At 35.6% G+C, this 15,966-nt stretch overlaps 2 protein-coding genes across 3 annotated transcripts; one reads left to right on the forward strand and one right to left on the reverse strand.

The window, feature by feature from the left end:
- Positions 1-211: 211 nt before the first annotated feature.
- Positions 212-5,726, reverse strand: vgll4a (vestigial-like family member 4a). Its single transcript, XM_056733135.1, has 5 exons — positions 5,034-5,726; positions 3,590-3,728; positions 3,287-3,494; positions 2,538-2,649; positions 212-2,325 (listed from the first exon to the last, which is right to left on the reverse strand). Exons 1-5 carry the CDS (start codon positions 5,113-5,115, stop codon positions 2,129-2,131), a joined length of 738 nt encoding a protein of 245 aa, XP_056589113.1. The 5' UTR covers positions 5,116-5,726; the 3' UTR covers positions 212-2,128.
- Positions 5,727-5,822: 96 nt separating this feature from the next.
- syn2a (synapsin IIa) lies at positions 5,823-14,955 on the forward strand. 2 transcript variants are annotated; one of them, XM_056733133.1, is made up of 12 exons: positions 5,823-5,944; positions 6,110-6,645; positions 9,888-9,945; positions 10,046-10,128; positions 12,327-12,483; positions 12,567-12,656; positions 12,734-12,796; positions 12,884-13,026; positions 13,118-13,192; positions 13,279-13,381; positions 13,548-13,685; positions 13,764-14,955. In XM_056733133.1, exons 2-12 carry the CDS (start codon positions 6,329-6,331, stop codon positions 13,896-13,898), a joined length of 1,362 nt encoding a protein of 453 aa, XP_056589111.1. In that variant the 5' UTR covers positions 5,823-5,944; positions 6,110-6,328; the 3' UTR covers positions 13,899-14,955. The 2 variants fall into 2 exon arrangements, with proteins under 2 accessions (XP_056589111.1, XP_056589112.1); XM_056733134.1 differs by lacking the exon at positions 5,823-5,944 and having other exon boundaries at positions 6,046-6,645.
- Positions 14,956-15,966: the final 1,011 nt, after the last annotated feature.

Below are 15,966 nucleotides of genomic sequence, written 5' to 3' on the forward strand. Positions count from 1 at the left end.
CCTAAGGAAAAAAGGTTGGGAACCACTGGTCTTTGTAATCCTGGGTTTCACCACAACATGCCAAGTCAAATGAAATATATTACACATTTAAAAAATGCAGGTGTCCTGAAGAAAACATTTTAAAGGTGCTTAAGGGTATTGTTGAAAAACGCTGATGAATGCATGGGTGAAGAAAATATTTTAATAACAGGAAGATCAAGAAACACAAGTCTTTACTGTAAGGTGATTTTATTAAGTGTAAAAATATAAAAGTGGAATTTCTAAAGAACAGTCTTATTAAAAACAAATTTGCAAACCACACTTGCGTTCAGTCAAGTTTTTAACTTTATAAATGTAGCATTTGAATGACCGGACAAAAGGGACTCAATTTCAGAATCCGTTATCCAAAATTTGGCTCTACCCATGTCAAACAGGCTATTCATGAGACTTTGGTCAATCAATGTCAAATTCTCAACACGTACTCGTTACAGCATGTTAACGTCTGACAGGTACACTAAAAAGAAAATAAATACATGAACTACGGCTAATTATAGACAAACAGGCTTATGAGTAAATATCTATACTGAAAAAACATATCACGCACAGCGCAATGATGGTCACCAACATTTTTTCTGCAAAAACACAATACAAGTGTGCTTAAGTAAATTGCTACAATAGAAACCGCTAATTATAGTTTGTATTCTGCATTGACATCACAAAACGACTCTTTCAGACACAGTTAATGTTGCCTGTATTGATCACATCACACTTTTAATCCACTTCACTCAAAATAAGTTCTCATCAAGAGTCATTTAATGGAATAAAATGAAACATCAAGAGACAGTAGAAACATGGTTAAAAACCGTTTTCATTGGCATTGATCATCAGATGCTCATCACTCAGTCCGATAGAGACTCTGTCCAAAGGCCAAGCCATATACGCTTACAAATATGTTATAAAAATATATTGCGTACACTGTCCCAGCAGTTGGATCTATTGAGAATGTTACTTACAAAAAATATATTCAAAGTAAAGAGAGTAAAAAAATCTACAACAGATAGCAGCTATTTGAGTTTAAAAACAGGAATTACAGGCAGCTAAAGCTAAAGTTGGAGCTCATGAACTGTCACGTCCAGGTCAAATGTTGTGGCTGAAAGAAGATTCTTTTATTGCATTTGAAACACACATGGGTCTTGAACAATTTTAAAGAGTCCTTTGGTTGACCATCATATATACTTTGTTTGTCTGTAAGGTGCCTATCAGCTTGTTAGGTCATATCGCTAAAGAATACCGTTCCCAAGGATCCACTTGTTTTACGTGAGTGTTCCATTTTCAACAGCCATTTACAAACACTATTTATTCATATAACTTATTAATGCCAAACTTTTATCACCTCATAGTGTTCACTCTAGAGTGAACACCTGTGAGTGTAATATATTTCATTCTCTAGGCTCACGGAATCTCTATCAATATGTTTATAATTAAAGAGTAAATAATTTGTGATTTTTAAGGTTTTACTTTGGTTTATTGAGTGTCCAACAAGTTTACGTTCATACATAGTGTAAAAATACTTTCATTTTCTAATAATGGGCAGTTATTATTACCATGCTTTTTGACTGACTCTCAAATCATTAATTAGGCGATCATCTGTCTAATCCCCTCCTTTGTGTCTTCCAACACTGATTTTGTTTGTCAGATGGTCTAGTCTGCTGTAATTGGTCTACCGCGTGCAGTGTCGTACATTGAACCCAGGCGGGCACAAAAAATCCGACCCTTAACTGAAATTAGAATGACAGGCCACTCGTTTGCATCATTCAGAGTCAACTTCATTTTTCAATAACTTTGCTGTTTGTTACATTCACACACATTAAACATGGCATGAAATGTAATTTTAAGGACATTGTAATATTTACTCTTTAAGAATGAAGAAAAATGAATCACTATCTGGCCATCTGGGATTTCGATATGGAGATAAAGGTTAGGATCAAGGTTGTTTGATAGTTTTACAGCACGCCCAAAACTATATCATAGCATTTTTGTCTATGGCATCTGATAGAGCGCTTGGACCTGGAAGCAGTGATGCATGACGTCAGACTACGGACAAACAATTCACAAGTGATATTCTTACGCAGGACTGTGGTAAGATGACTCATGATGATTTGGGCTCAGGTGCTGTTGGGCCACAGTCTCTGGATTTGATCTGTAACCAGGTGTCTCCCAGTGCTTTAGTGAAGTGGTCATCAACTGAGCCTGTGATGGACACTAATTTAGAGCCGGGCTCTGTGTAGATGTTCCCCAGACTACGGCGGAAGTGTTCCTCTATCACAGGATCACACATGGTGTTTACTGAAGAAAACAAAGCAAAAGACTGAATAGAGACATGTACATCTCTATAAAACCACTATTTCTGCCTTGATTTCATTTATAATTTTACAGGTACATATATTTAACACACATAAATAGGTTATTAAATAACCTACAGTACATATTTGTGATGAGTAAACACACTTCTGAAGATAATAAGAACATTCACTGATTTAGATGTATAAACAGACTACCGTTGCTCTTGTTGGCGGATGCAGAGGTGCAGCTGTGATGAGACATATGACAGCCAGACAGACTGCATGAGCGCTTGCTCGCAGGGCCGCAGGTGATCACAGATGGACGATTCTGACATAACAAGTGCAGATTTTATTAAAGACCATCTTTATATGGGTATACCTATTGATATTGCACAAAAAGGGCAAACACTGCTTTTGTTTTAGTGTTTAAAAACATAAAATAATAGCGAACAACATGCAGATTTAGATGTACATAAACAAGGCTGCTTTCATTGCGGTCAGTTATGATGTGCTTGTTGGACCATTATTGGGAATAGTTTATTCAATTCATGCTTCAAAATTTTGCTAAATAAAAATAAAAACCTAGCAAATAAATCTTTATAAATGCACATTTAAAATATAAAAAATTGTCAATCACGTAATAAAAATCCACTGGTTAGATAAGGGAGGCCACTTCCGAGACATGGAGATAAACAACGTGTAACTCAAAATGAATATGATGACGAAATGCAGACTCAAGCTTTATGTACATCATTTGGCCAGTTTGCTTTTTTATCATTTTTGTCGTTTGGCTCTGCGTGACCTTGAATGCTTTACTTTCTTCTACTCTCATTTGTTTACCTTTATAAAAAATACAGAATATAAATATAAGATCTTTTAAGATCATGAAAAACATTCCAGTCAAACTTAACCTTTGAACACTAGTCTATATATGAGCGTACAGAAAGCATGCTGTGAAGTCTGACCTGCTGTCGATCCATGTTGGTTCCAGGTAACAAAGGTGTGCTCCTAGCAGAATCTGAGGTGTGCTTTGACAATGCAAGAGGTTGATCCATCGCAAAAATGGGAAAAGGTGTGAACACATGGTGGTTTTGAGGACCAACGAGAGTTGTGTGTTGAAAGGAACTGTAATTCCATGAATCCTGATTTCCAGTATTTGCATAAAGACCTCCCCTAAAAATAACATCACATGAAATCATTATGACAGAAAAGATATATATTCCAATAAAAAGCAATTACTTTATAAGCACAGCAGGAAGCAGGCGTACAGTTGGAATGCCAGTAATCGACTCATTTTGTTCATTTGTTCTTCATCACAATCGCTGTCTTCATGGTGTTTTCTCTTAGTTGGGCTCACAGGTGGGGGTCCTGGGTTTACCTCATGAACCCTAGATACTCCTGAGTCATCTGTTAATAAATCAATAAACATGAATCATTCTCACACACACCTAATGTTTTCTTTTGTTTGTGATTTAGTTACACATAAAATAACATTTTAATGAAGCTGCATTTATGTTATTGCGCTATTTCATTGTTATGGATGTGACATTTGCAGTCAAAACTGAAACACAAATTCTGTACAAAATGTATTTACAGTCTGGCTGAAACGATTCCTCGAATAACTAGTAATTTGAATAAAAAAAATCATTGAGGCAATTTCAGCAATAAACCTAAACCTTAATAAACCAGCAATAAATCTTATTTTCTCTTGTATATTTAGTATTGCTCTTTAATAAAGAAAATTAATTTATTATCTGAATACCTGATTAATCGATAGAAAAATCAGTAGAATACCCGTTTACTCAATAAATCAATAGCTGCAGCCCTAATTTACAGTTTTACCAATAACAAACTACTAAATATCTGTTGAAAGTCCAGGGCAGGCATCCGAAAATGTATGTCTATACACATACTTTAAGTTTTATGCGGGTATTTCAATAACCAAATATTGACATCTGAGTTACCTACTACTAACAGTAAGATGAAAAGCTTTTTTTGCTCATGCTAAGTTTTACATGGAACTGCCCTATTCTTTCTCAACCCAACTTTATTTATATATGGCGCTTTTTCCCCATTTTCATTGTTACAAAGTAGCTGTACATGAGACATATTGACTTTAAGCAAAACAATTAAAGTTATACCTGTTAAAACAAGAAAAAGATGAAAACACATAAGACAGACACACAGACAATATGCATAGACACACACATGGACGCACACACACGGATGCGCACACGCACAATCAACACGCACACTTTAAAGATAAAGGAGAGGGAAACACAGGTCAAATATTAAACAGACTATAAATTCCTATATGCAATATTAATTATGTAGAACTGTAAAATTCTAATTCTAAAGCAGCCCCCCCGGCCAGGAAAATAGTCCAAAACAGTATGCAAACGGTGGCGAAGAACCCAAAACTCCAATCGAGAAAAAAAAAACAGGAAGTTTCTAATGCCTCAAGTGCAAGGTTCAGTAATGATTTCAGATTTATATGGCAATAGTACTAAAGGATTGCCATATTAATCTACAATACTATTCACTTTGCATTTAAATGTATTTGACAAAACAATGTAGTACTGCCTTGGTACAATGCAAGGGAGTACTAACGCGTGGCGTAGTAACGTTACTTATGTTAAGTTACACAAACCATGAAAAAAATGCAATATTCCTTATTCAGTGTGTTTAAAAGCGGTGAGTGCAGCCACTTACCCTTATATGAACTAACGTTATAATGAAATCGACTGTTGTTATTGTTCATTTTATTGATGAACTGATTGATCAAAAGATCCATTTTAGCACTTTGACATTTGAAGCAGTTCACAGATCATTTACTCCAGCTCATGTAAATTACATCCACATAGCTTTGCATATTTTGCGACCGATACATACATCGCGTTTCGGGCAGAAAGACATTCGCAACCCTACACTTAATGACAGTTGAAAGTCGAAATTGTGTTCAAAACTACAATGTTTTTAGTACGAGGCTAGTTTAACTGTTAGCTCGTTCAGTTAGTCAGATGCGAACGTTCCAAATCTAACTTTCAGTTATTTACTTATCAATATAAATGTAATTTAAAGTCAGACTCGTAACGTTAACCGTATCCACTGTAGTACGAAAAAAGCAACTTAATATGTCAGACATAGGATAATTTGTTGTGTAATGGTATTAATCTGTGATGCTAAAACTGCTAAATTAACAGCTCGACGGGAAGAGAACCATTGCGTTTCCGCCTGACAGGAAAAAAGTACGTTAGATTTTTTAATATATTTTAATTGTTGACATTAAGAACGCGACTTTATTTAATTAATTTCCTAATTTATACCATTATCACAATTGTGACCACAATCTTTATAAAACTGTAAATAAATAAATCGATTTGTCTGCAGATGTCGCAAACCGAGGTTGGTCATTCCGGTCAACGCAAAGAAAAGTAACTAGTACCACGTGACCTCGACGTACACCTCCTACTTTATTAATTTTGGGGTATTGAACAAGTAATGGATTTTTATGCACAACAATGATGTCAGTCTGTCTGACTGTTTGTTTGTTTGTTTGTCTGTCTGTCTGTCTGTGTACACTACACATTTTCACAAGGATCTATACTAGGACAAGATGCAGAGTAAGTACTGTAGTAGAATGCGTTCGGTCTGCTCATGCGCGGACGTGTCCTCCACTCTGATCTCTTTTCTAAATTAATATATATGAGAAAAAACACGAATACTACCGTATGATTTGCTTTTATCCTCCTACTATTTATACAGTTTATTTAATAATATTTTCGTAGCCTCACGATGAACGTGATGGAGGCAGTGTGGGGGAGGGGAGAGAAAGAGCATCATCTCATCTCATGCAGCGCTGCGGAGCGCAGAGCTGGCGTCTGATTGGCTGAAACACTGCGACTCGAGGAGGGATCCCATCTCACTGCTCTGAGTTGTCTCATCCCTTGGTGAATCCTCTGAATGTAGGTGTTGAGATTTCCACATCTTCCTTTGCATCTAAAGCCATGAACTACCTTCGCAGGCGCCTGTCTGACAGCACCTTCATTTCCAACCTGCCCAATGGCTACATGTCAGACCTGCAGAAGCCAGATCCCCCTCAGCCTCCCCCTCCAGTGCCAGCATCAGCACCAGCTGCGGTTTCCCCGGCCCAGGAGAGGAAACCTATTCAGCCCCAGCCATTAGGAACCGGATTCTTCAGCTCCATCACCAATGTGGTGAAGCAGACAGCTGCTTCAGCAGGGCTGGTGGAGCAAACCACCGTTCCTGCATCATCCAAGAGACACAAAATCCTTCTGGTCATCGACGAACCGCAACACGACTGGTATGAGCAATGTTATCTTTACCAGTGCTTGATAATTGTGTTCTTTTTATGGCGTGTAACTGTGTTTGGAGAACATTTCATCAATAGGTGCTGAGCTGTCTAAATCATTTTTTTAATATGTATTTTCTGGGTTGAGGAAATAGGTGGGAAAGATACAGTATATGCTTTTACCATGAATGAGAAAAAGCATCATTTCATAAGACACCCACATGTCTCTAATTGACATGTTTGTAGTGATATTTGATATCAAACATCCTCAAGGGTGTCTAGTGTCAACAAGGGTTTGATTTCAGGCGAAATTAACCTCTTTAAACAAACATTATTTCTTATTTTAAAAAACAATGAAATGGCACATTTTACAAATTAATAAAATAGTTGAAATAAATCATGGTGTTTTGTTGTGGGAACTATTAGATATTTGGAACAAACTGTAAGCTTACATAAAATTAACTAAATCCCCTTAAAAGTGAGATTTTTGCCTGGATTTAAAGGACTTAAAGACTAACTGTATTGAATATATATTGGCCTAGTGTCCACCATGTTATGCCAACACCTCAGTTCCTTTATCTGTGTTATGAAAATTTGACACTTTTTTACTACCACATATTTTAATGGGTCAAACTCTAATTCTTTTGGTAGAGTATTCCACATGCTTGTAAAAATTATAAGAATGAGCTCTATGGAATGGAAGTTAAAATTATTATTTGTAAATTAATATTATAAATTTGTTATAAATCATACACAGGTATTAATGGTGATGATATTATTTAATCCACCTTATACCTGTGTGTTCCTTAACATTTAGATTTTAAAGGTGTCTCTGCAGTAATTCAGAACATTGTATTTGTCCTAATTCAGTTTTAGTATTCAGAGTCAAGCATGTATTTAAAGATGTTGTGATGTCACATCGCAGCAGTAGTGAATGCAGATAAATGTATTTCAGTTGAACTCAGCATGAAACAGAAGTTTTTTTGGTGTTATCTTCCTCATTGTAACGTATAGCACAGTAAAACCGCTTTCTGTGGAGAAGAATTGTCAAGCGGGACTTGATTTTGTCCTTTAGGAATTGATTGGATCGTTGGAAATTGGAAGCTTGGCCTCCGCCCCCAACATATGTCATGAGAAGAAGAGGGGAAGTTAATGTTTTTGATTAAGGATGTGAGAAAACATGAATTTGAAAAAAATAATGATGAGCATGGATAAATCATTTCGTCATAAACAATCTGAGAATATAGAAAAGAAACATCTAGGTTGTAAAATCTAATAAATGTGTAAGATGCTCATTCTGTGCCTATAGTGTAGCCTCTGATTCCCATGTAACATGGCTGACTAGTGGACCTGGTGAGCAAGTGCCACGGTTTCAACCGTACAATGGTAAAGTCTCAGTTTGGAGAAGGTTGTGCTTTGGGAAAGACTTTATTATGGTAAATATTTTAGACCGTATATGAACAATAAGACTTATGGCACCCCATATATGCAATTAAATTAAATATGTTTTGGCGCTTTGGCAGAAGAATAAACATTCAGCGTGGATGAGGATAAATGAACAACCAGCCACTCTTTAAAGAATGCTCACAATAACACAATTTTGGACTCAAGAAAAAGGTTTCACCAGACGAAGAACATTGACATCAATTTTATGGACTCAAAATCCTTTCTTTCTTCCACAGAATAAAATAAGTCAAACAGGTTTTCAATATGTCATTCAAGGTTGAAGAAATAATGAAAGTATTTTTTTTTTAGGTGAACTATCCCTTTAGATATGTATTTGTCTTTTGCTATACTTTATATATTTTTTTGGCAACTCTACAGTATGTGTCATATTGGAAGCGGGGCGCCTACATCCAGTTTGGCTGCACTTATTCTACTGCAGCTCTCTTAAATACATGTGCTTATAGCTGGTCACCATAGTAACCAGACTGCTGGGCATAATGCCACCTTCCTATTGCCAGCATTTATACGGGACCTTCTTACACTATACAATACTGCACTACACCACACAACTATAATTTATACTTTAACTGAGTTTAGAGGTTTGTCTGGTTTGTCTAAGATACTTCTAGTTTTAACCAAACCAAACCTAATTTAAATAACTTGTACAATTTTGTTATTAAGAAACACTATGACAGTAAAATAACCTAATAATACAATAAGACATTTACTAGTATTAATGGTCATCATTATGCACTAAATAACACAGTGCATGATCTTGATGAATGTCCAGTTTAATAATGTCTGTTATACTGGATATTCAGTTTTGTTTAACATTCAGAATCTGAAATAAATACCTCAGGGAAATATTAATAAAAAGACCAATAAATAATATATTTTAACAATTAGTTGAGAATATTATCATTCTTGTATTGTATACTTTTACTAAATGTCACCTAGAGCAGGCAAATGAAATAAGAACAACATGATGTGTTTGGCAGGTGTTTAGAAAATAAGATTTTAGGCATTGGGATGCATCCTGCATTCAGTAGTGATTTTAAGCCAAGATAAATTATTCACTCTCCATTTCTTTGAGTCACAAATCGTTGACATCAATGTAAAACACGTCATCAGCTGTGTACAAACAAACGTGTTGTGAACTGTATGTAGCTCAGTGATAAGAGCATGGCGCTAACAACGCCAAGGTTGTGGGTTCGATCACAGGGGATTGCACATACATAGAAACAGATGTATAGGATAATGCAATTTAAATCGCTTTGGATAAATGAAATGGATATAAAAGACTTGCTATGTCATAGCCTGTCACATTCCACGATAACTGAATTAATCAGATGTTGCTCTTTTGTTATCATATGGTAAGATTAAACAGCTGAAAATGAGCATGCATAGCTCAGATCAATTTATAAGAAATGCTTACATTGACATCACACATCATCTGTTGTCTTTTTATTTATAGGACAAACATATATGAAGTTGAACATTTGAGCAAAAGCTTCCATTTGCTCTCTGTTTCTGTAATCTCATTGGTGTTTATCAGAATTAGTTGAAAAAAATGGGTTGTGTAATTGTTGCAAAATCATGTTACTGAGACGAATAAAGAAATTGCTAGATTACATATTACGTATATCGTGATATATATATTTTTTAAATTTTGATGTTCAGTCTGCTTGAGAAATATTTGCCAAATATCAAATAACAATAACCTCTCATGAACAGAGCATACCCATCTCCAAACATATGGATATGTGGATATGTCTTTTATTTATTTCTAGTTTTCTTATTTTTCACAGGGCCAAACTCTTCAAAGGGAATAAAGTAAATGGAGAGTATGATATCAAAGTTGAACAGGTGAGTTCATTAAGTGTGTTCATTTGTGTTGCCTTGTTTCATTTGACCGATTGATTGACTGATTGCTGGCTGGATTCACCCATTCATTCTCTTGTTTCAGGCTGAGTTTGCTGACATCAGTGTTGTGGCATATGCTAATGGGTCATGTAATGTGGCTGTACAGAATGGAAATCAGACTATCAGGTGAGCTTTCATAAATCACATCTAACTGTTCAGTTTATCAACACTAAACCTAGTTCCCCTAATTCAAATGTGCAACCAGCTGAGATAAAGTGAAATAAATATTGTATATTATCCAAATAATATCAATATCTGTAATCTGTTGTGATATGTGCAATACCAGCCAGCAAAATCTCTCAAGCTTCAATCAACAGGAAAGCTAATGAAGCCCTTTGAAGCAGAACTGATTGGATGTGTCACACATGAGAACTGTATCATTATCCTCCGATGTAATAATGTGTTTGTCTTGTCAGTGAGACAGCGGTGCTCTGTGTAATTACACGATGGGTTTACAGCTTTTCTTCATTTCTTTAAGCCCTCAGAGGCACATCCAAAAAACTTTTCTAAATTATAATCAAAAGTATTGCTAACGATTTTTAATCCCTTCTATTAATAACATGAAAAAACTATCACATTCACCATAAAACCAAAATTGACAATTTTTATTGAATATTACTGTTGACGTCCATTTTTATCTCTACATGACATTTGTGGAGGTGCGAGTATATTGACTGTCCAATGGCCAGGCTTCCAAGTTAAAGATTATTTTAGTTTACTAAACATTTTTTTTAAACGTCCCGTTCATTGAAATAAAATAAAACATTGACCTAAAAATTAATAATAAAGCTTCAACTTAATTACAATTTTTAAAGTTTCCTCCAAAAAAAACTAAAATAAGTTTAAAGCACTAAGATTATAAAAAACTAAAAAATAATAATAATTATATAGCAACATAAAAACATAAATAACATATATAGCTTATTTATAAAAATAGTAAAAACATTAACAAAATGACAAAAACATACACCAAAATTGCTAAAACATTAACTAAAATTAACATAACAAACTTTATTTATGGTACTTTAAAATATTTATACAACCAAATTCAAAACTATGATGATGTCCCGCATTTTTGTCACAATACGAAACAACACACAACACCATCACACCTTTGTCACTTAAAAATGTGTATAGAAAGAAATGTCACATAAATATGTCAAATAGACTACCATAGACTACAGATTGTTTCATAGCAGCTTCACAGTAAAGTTAATTCATTATTGAAAGTGCCATTACTGGAAACACATTGCTTATAGCTTTGGTCATAACCAGTGACGGAAATGGCATCACTGGCAGTAGTTTAGGACAATTTTTATATATTCATAGATGCAGACAAATCCAATGAAAGACAAGTTCTGGCATGAAACTCTAGATGACGCAGTCTTATAGTCTAAACCAATCTATCATAATAACTTTAACACACGGCGCTGATTGTTTTTTTCTGTATCAGCAGCCAATGAGCTTGCTGACCGAAGTTTAAATTTGGCAAGTGATTGTCGTAGCAGTGCAGCACGCTTCAGAATCCCTCCTCCTTCCCCTGCTCCACCTGTATAGATCTGCTACAAGGTGAAATATAGGCTATACAGGGTTTATTCATATATGTTATATGTGCAGCAGTAGCATTCTTACTTGCACACAGCAGCATGTTGTGGTTGTGTTGGCAGTAGCAAGTCTCTGTACTTGCTCCTGCTGCCTCCACAGCAGAAGCAACGTAGCAGATCCATTCAGCCAAGATCAAATTCATTTCTAGGTCATGTACACTACCATGCTAAACCCTCCGAGAGTTGTCATGACAGAACTATATTTATTATAGGTGTAACAATACATTCAGCTCAATACACAGTCCTTGGTGCTCATTGAGAGAAAATGAGGAAACAACAAAGTATTTCATGGCACTTAAATGGTAAAGTGTAAAAGATCTTTAATAAATTGGGCCAAGTCATTAAAACAATATAAAAGTGGTTGCTTAATGCGTTTCGGCATTTTCAATTCCTCTTGCCAAAATTGTATTTGAAATTTGCACTGCATAGCTCATATAAAAATGAAATCCTCCACATGAGACTCTGTCCTCCCTTGAAGATCTGTCCTGAACCATCCCAGAGTCTTTTCTATTTCCAGCTCTTTATGGGGGTGAATAGTAGTATAAATATTGAAAAGTGTATGCTTTCGATGGTCATAGCTTTTAAAATGACAACAGATGCAAGTTTCTTTTTTGGCTTGTATCCGTTATTATTAATTATTGGATTTGAATATTGATTTTATGCACACCACCTTCCTAGTGAAGCACGTGTGTCACATGTACGTGTCATATGTCCTTACAGGTCATTTATGCCTGACTTTGTCCTGATCCGACAACACGCTTTCAGCATGACAGACAACGAAGACTTTCGTAATCTAATAATAGGCCTGCAGTATGCTGGCATTCCCAGCATCAACTCTTTGGAGTCCGTCTACAACCTGTGTGACAAGCCGTGGGCGGTAGGTGTGACAAGATGACATCACATGACCTAAGTAAGATGTCTGATCTAACTAACCCCTCCAAATTCATCTGTTCTTTGCAGTTTGCTCGGCTGATCAGCACGTTTAAGAAACTGGGACATGAGAAATTCCCATTGATTGAACAGACGTTCTATCCTAACTATAAAGAAATGGTAAGAAATTAAACCCACGCTCATGGCATTTAATGAAGCTGATATCAGAAATGACTAAACTCTTCGAATCAAACCAGGTGACCATGCCAGTATTTCCAGTAGTGGTGAAAATCGGCCACGCTCACTCTGGCGTGGGGAAGGTAAACGTTTAAACTGATGCAGTGGCTGTAAAAAAGAGATGCAGATGTTTATGTTAAGAATGTGATCTAACTGTCTGCGTTGTTAAGGTGAAAGTGGAGAACCACTCAAAGTTTCAGGACATAGCTAGTGTGGTTGCCATCACTCAGACCTACAGCACATGTGAACCATTCATTGATCCCAAATATGACATCAGGATTCAGAAGATTGGAAATGGTTACAAGGCCTACATGTGAGGAATCCCTGCTAGTCTGTAGAATTTACCGTACAGACATGTTTGGCTAAATTCTGCTCCAAACAGATGTATTCTTCTCTTTTTATAGGAGCACATCCATCTCGGGCAACTGGAAGACCAACGCTGGCACTGCCATGGTGGAGCAGGTGGCAATGACACCCAGGTAAACTATTTACTCCCTCAAAATGTAAAAAAAACGCTGTTACAACATTTATGCCCAGTATTAAAAGTTTGTTATGGTTTCTGTAGGTATAAGCTTTGGGTAGATACCTGTTGTGAGATTTTTGGGGGCCTTGAAATTTGCGCTGTCAAAGCCATTCATGGCAAAGATGGAAAAGATTATATTACTGAGGTATGTGGTTTATTCAGATTTGACAAAATGATGTATCATGATAAAAGAAAACATTTGTCAAAAGATGTCAAAGGTTTTACAGGTCTTTCAGTATAGACAGAACCACTAATTAACGTTTTTAACAATTTGCTTTTTATAATATTACTAACAATAGCATTTTTATTAGGTAATGGGTTCGTCTATGCCGTTGGTGGGTGATCATCAAGCAGAAGACCAGCTGCTTATTGCGGACCTGGTCCTTGCCAAAATGAACCACGTTACAGCACAGAACCCCAAAAGACATACCGCCATTCAATCGAGACAGGTAACACATCATAACACAGAATAAACTATTATCACCTCAGACGTTTCGCATGAGATCGGTTATGTTTGGGTCTTTCAGAATGCTGTCGAAAAGGACGCCCTGGTTGACGCAAAGAATGGCCCACCACAGAAAGCTCCCCCCCAGGGTTGCCTGCAGTACATTTTAGACTGTAATGGTGTTGCAGTGGGACCAAAACTAGTCCAGGCAAACTAATGAAATCAAGAAGGCTCAAAGTAAACAAACCACTGACAGGTGGAAGGGCAAGAATATTCTCTGTGAAAGGTCATAGTTCGGTCCTGATCTCTGTTTCAGTCTGTGCTGTTGAGCTTTTCATTGTTGTGACCATGTGATGGAGCTGATGTTTCTTCAGGGTTCTATGTGGTGATACAAGCAAACTGCCTAGTGTTTTGTGCCACTTTCTTTGAATCTACTGTATGTTATTTTCGTCTGCTATGTCTGTTGTTATGTTATGGTGTTCAAAGAGTTTGCTATTGTGTGTACAGTATAGATATATTTAAATATAAGGCTACCGTTCAAAACTGTTTAGGGTGACTAACTTATTCTTTCATATTTTTTCACATTTGGGAACTCATCAAAACTATATAAAACGCAAATGTAACTTTGAATTACGATGTTACCAAAAAATCAATTAACTAACAAAAACTATAATATTTTGCACCTTCAGTGCTAAAGAGAATTCAGTCTTGTCATTTTATCAAGCAGTTCCTATCAATTATGGGCTCTCATTGTCTTCCTTTTCCTCATCATTTGGACATGTTTTAAAACACAAATGTAGTTTTGTAATAAAATTTTTATTATTTACTGATATTTTTGTCTGTAAAAAACTGTGAGTTTTATTACATTTACTCATATACCCTTCAGAAGGTTTGAAAAGGTTTTTAAGAACATAAACATTTCAGTTAAGTGACTTAACTTTGAACCACATACAATACACATATGTAAGTATGGAGATTATATTACAAATGGACGCTTGATTTGCATGAGCAAAATTGTGTCACTGTGTGTTGAAAAATCAGATGTGAATTGTGTTTTCTGTGCGTTTCCGCTGAAATACTCTGAATATTGTTCCTGCACTTTTAGTATTGTGAATGTGTGATAAAAAAAGATATTTGTTATAACCCTGTGGATAAAAGCTATATTGCAGTTCATCAGTCATTTTAAGCAAACGTTGGGCAACCTGATTTTTCTTAGTTTCCGGTCAGCCCTGTTATAACCAAACTGCAACCTAAATAAACAATAAGCAATAAAATAAAAACTTTTGTTTGTGTGTTTGTGTCTCAGACCAGTATTACTGTCTATAAACAATACTTCTATGTGACATTTAATATTCAATAGTAATGATATACAATCACAAACTACATGCTAAAGACAAAGTAAAAAAACAGCAAGTGCGACTGCTTAAAAGGGTGTCTAAGGGAGTAATATATACTGCAAGTCATAAAAAAAATTCCTGTGGTAATTCGTTTAAAAAACAAGTTGTATCCCCACATCACAGCAGGAGCTGTTGCACCCTGCCCAACTTCTGTGTTAAAAGCACATTCAAATAAAAGCCTGGGACTGTAACCATGGTTTCCAAAGACATTACAGACATTCAACATTCACGACTATGAAAATAAATCACAGTTGTTGTTGTTTTTTATGAAGAAATCTCCCAAGATTGCACTTCGTTGCTGAGAACACCTCCATGGATAGTTTCAAAACTCCTCAAAGCATCAAACTTTCATGTCTTGGTGCTTTATCTAGAATGCAGAATCTTGATGTATTCATATCTTCTTGAATGAATTCTACATGTATCAACTTTACATTTTCACACCCCGGAAGATGAAAAACAGATATATCTGTACATTGTGAATAACATAAAAGTGTACTGTCTTTGTCTAAAAGGGAACTTAAATGAGGTGAATACATTGTGGGCAACCATTTGGGTTTTATATGAGGATTGTAATAGAAAGACAAAAGTAGTTCAGTGCCATTTATCACAAATTGCATCTATATGAAGTGAATATACTGTAGATGACTAAATGTGAATAATAATTGCATATTGCATTACTATCAATGAAGTTATAAGCGTTGCAACTTGTTTTAGTTTCTACAAAGTAAATTAAAGATATCTGTACTAAATTCACAAAGTTGATTTTTCTGACGCTTAGCTATCGAATAAAGGCAAAATATAATATATTATTTTATTTATATTCATATCCATATTAATCACATGTGTTAATACATTAGTTATAGGAAGATTTAATGGCATTAATGTAAT

This window comes from Triplophysa dalaica, chromosome 20, assembly GCF_015846415.1.
Source record: "Triplophysa dalaica isolate WHDGS20190420 chromosome 20, ASM1584641v1, whole genome shotgun sequence".
NCBI classification, from domain to species: domain Eukaryota; kingdom Metazoa; phylum Chordata; class Actinopteri; order Cypriniformes; family Nemacheilidae; genus Triplophysa; species Triplophysa dalaica.

Coding starts and splice junctions, on each gene's coding strand:
- syn2a (XM_056733133.1), top strand. CDS start 6,329: ATGAACTACCTTCGCAGGCGCCTGTCTGACAGCACCTTCATTTCCAAC. Junction 10,129..12,326: donor AATGGAAATCAGACTATCAG/GTGAGCTTTCAT, acceptor ATGTCCTTACAG/GTCATTTATGCCTGACTTTG. Junction 12,484..12,566: donor TGTGTGACAAGCCGTGGGCG/GTAGGTGTGACA, acceptor TGTTCTTTGCAG/TTTGCTCGGCTGATCAGCAC.
- vgll4a (XM_056733135.1), bottom strand. CDS start 5,115: ATGGATCTTTTGATCAATCAGTTCATCAATAAAATGAACAATAACAAC. Junction 3,729..5,033: donor TAACGTTAGTTCATATAAGG/GTAAGTGGCTGC, acceptor ATTTATTAACAG/ATGACTCAGGAGTATCTAGG. Junction 2,326..2,537: donor ATCCGCCAACAAGAGCAACG/GTAGTCTGTTTA, acceptor TGTTTTCTTCAG/TAAACACCATGTGTGATCCT.